The sequence below is a fragment of the Zingiber officinale genome, chromosome 1B (assembly GCF_018446385.1).
Source record: "Zingiber officinale cultivar Zhangliang chromosome 1B, Zo_v1.1, whole genome shotgun sequence".
Taxonomy (NCBI): Eukaryota; Viridiplantae; Streptophyta; class Magnoliopsida; order Zingiberales; family Zingiberaceae; genus Zingiber; species Zingiber officinale.
The window spans coordinates 44401071-44403741 of record NC_055986.1 but is presented as its reverse complement, the minus strand read 5'-3'; the positions used below and the strand labels follow the sequence as shown (position 1 = coordinate 44403741).

The following is a 2671-nucleotide window of genomic DNA, read 5'->3' as shown; positions in this document are numbered from 1 at the left end:
GTTCTACCACATATTAAGAGTAGAACCTTCCTCCTACCAATGGGAGGTCGCCAGATATCCTCCCTCACTCGGCATGCTCTGACACCCGACATTCTCCGACAGTGTGTAGGCTCAAAGGGTAGGCAGAGTCGTATAAAAAAAGAGGTCCTCTTCAGTGTCTAGGTATGCGCACATCCGCACACATCTTCAACAGGTCTTTTTTCCTTCCTTCATACATTGTTTCACCAGAAAAAGGACCTGACTTGAGCGTCAGAGGGCCTGCGCCAGGGACCTTTTCCTTGGTTTTTGATTTCTAACGCTCCATGTACTTGTCTGAGTATGTGCAAGACCCAAGTACCACCATTTCCATTACCACAGACCTCTGGTTCCACGTGGGAATCCAAGTTTCCGATGCACACATATAGGGTGTGTCAAAGTCACCGCTCCATCAACATTGATGCCATATTTGTCAACCTTCATCTGACTTAGCTTTTGGATGGTATATATATATATATATATATATATATATATATATAGTGTTGATATCCTGCGCACCGTACAGTATGTGACTGTGCACGCGCAGGACATTAGTGTCATTTTCTTCTTCTTTTTTTTTGTTTGATTTTTTTTTAAAATTTTGAATGAAAAAATCAACATTTCCTTATATAAATCTCAAATACATTAATATATCTCCTAAATACATTACAATACTCCATAAATATTTAAATTTATTTCATTTAAATTTTTCTTTTAACTAAATATTGTAATCTAATTGGGAAGCCTGAACCATAAAGGTAAAATCTTTAAAAAAAAAATAGTTTGAATATTGTAACTCAATTGAAAAGTCTGAATCTAGAAATAAAAACTTAAAAAAATATTTTAATTTTTTTTCTAATTTAAAATTAAAAAAATAATAAAAAAAAGAACGAAGATGATGTTTTTTTATATTTTAAATTTAAAAAAATCAACATTTCCTTATATAAATTCCTAATACATTAATATATCCCCTAAACCTATTACAATATTCCATAAATACTTAAATTTGTTTCATTTTTAAGTTTTTTCTTTTAACTAAAGACTATAATCCAATTTTTTTATAAAAAAAGTAGATCCGCTACATTAACGGTTCCTTAGCACCGGTCTCACAGACATAGAGGGAGGTACATGTAGGTACACAGGCGTCAGACGCATGGTCGGGTAAACCTCAGGTCGTCAGTTCTTGAGAATCGACCCTTGACCATTACGTCAGAGATGTCATACACCCACCGTGTATATTACACCCTGAGAGTACTATAACCTAATTTAAAAACATGAACTTGAGGTAAAACCATTAAAAAAAAAGTACTTTAAAAATTATAACTCAATTGAGAAATCTTAATTATTTAATTAAAAATAAAAAAAATAAAACTGATTTGTTAGGCGACGTGCACAGTTATGTACTGTAGCATCGCGCAGCAAGTGTGTATCTATGTATATCGAGAGAGATATCGTTTCAGGGCAACCTATCCTATTTGCAATCAATACACAAGAAGATACAATAATAGGCGAGAGCGACACAACAAATCTATGATTTCTATCGTTTTGTTCTTCTTAGACGATGCCCCCGTAGAACTCATCGCATGGAACACTCTGCGAATTGTTTCAGCTTCAGAAGAAGCTGAATCCATTTCTGAGCTCGTCAATGGCTTTAAACATATACATAATGTTAATTATCACGCCGGAAATGAATGCCCATTTGAAGTCAGGGGATCTAAAGCATCTGAACAAGTCTACGGCACACCGAATAGCATCGATCGAGCTGGAGATTTTCAACGCGTAGAAGAGAGCTTCAGGGCGAGATCGAGGTTGCACCTACCTTCGCCGGCCGAGGAACCAGCAGTAGCAGCAGCACTAGCAGCGTCCAAGCTGAGAAGGACGGGCTCCCGTCGGCGATTCAGGAGGTCAGCCTTCTCTCTGCTCGCCAAGAACCAGCTGTCGAAACAAGGTGCGGCGCTTCTGCTGGCCGGAAGGCCTGCCGCGCAGGGGACAGGCTTGCACGAGTGCGATGCGATGGGGAAGGGAGCGGAGGACGAGGGGTGAAGGTGGTGGCGATCGGAGTTCCAGCCGACGCTCCTCTCCTTCTTGTGCGCATTCTGGTGGCCGCCGAGGGCCTGAGACTTGAAGAACTTCTTGTTGCAGAAGAGGCAGGGGAAGAGCCTGCGGCAGCTGCTTTCGCGGCTGCTGGCCGTGACGGCCGAGGACAGTCCCAACGTGAGGGATAGATCCACACTTTGTGACGGCGACAGTAGCCATGAATGATCTGTTGGTTCTGAGGCAGAAGATTCCATCGCAGGCTTACCGTCTCCTGTTCCTCCTCCACCTCCTTCTTCTCTCTTCTTAAGGAGAAGAGATTTGTGGGAAGACAACGGCAGAACGTCAATCCTGTCAATAAAACTAATGGTGGAGCCAACCGCTAACAAACACATGGAAATGGCAATTGACGTGAAAGGATTGAATTGGAGTGTTCCCCTGAGAAGTGAGTTCAAGGAAAAGTGATCATGGAGATTTTGTTTTTAAGGAAAAAAAAAATACCGAGCAAGAAAGCTGCCCTCTTGAGGAGGACGTTAGAATCCTCAGGCGACAGCAAAATCCAGAGCTGTTTGCAAGAGCTGCAGTGACACAAGAAAGAGAGAGGACCGCGAGACAAACTCAT

At 41.3% G+C, this 2671-nt stretch overlaps 1 protein-coding gene across 1 annotated transcript; it reads right to left on the bottom strand.

Moving 5' to 3' along the window:
- Positions 1–1448: 1448 nt before the first annotated feature.
- Positions 1449–2671, bottom strand: LOC122055226 (zinc finger protein GIS-like). The gene is made up of 2 exons (XM_042616627.1): positions 2551–2671; positions 1449–2400 (listed from the first exon to the last, which is right to left on the bottom strand). The coding sequence occupies exon 2, from the start codon at positions 2304–2306 to the stop codon at positions 1788–1790; it is 519 nt and encodes a 172-aa protein (XP_042472561.1). The 5' UTR covers positions 2307–2400; positions 2551–2671; the 3' UTR covers positions 1449–1787.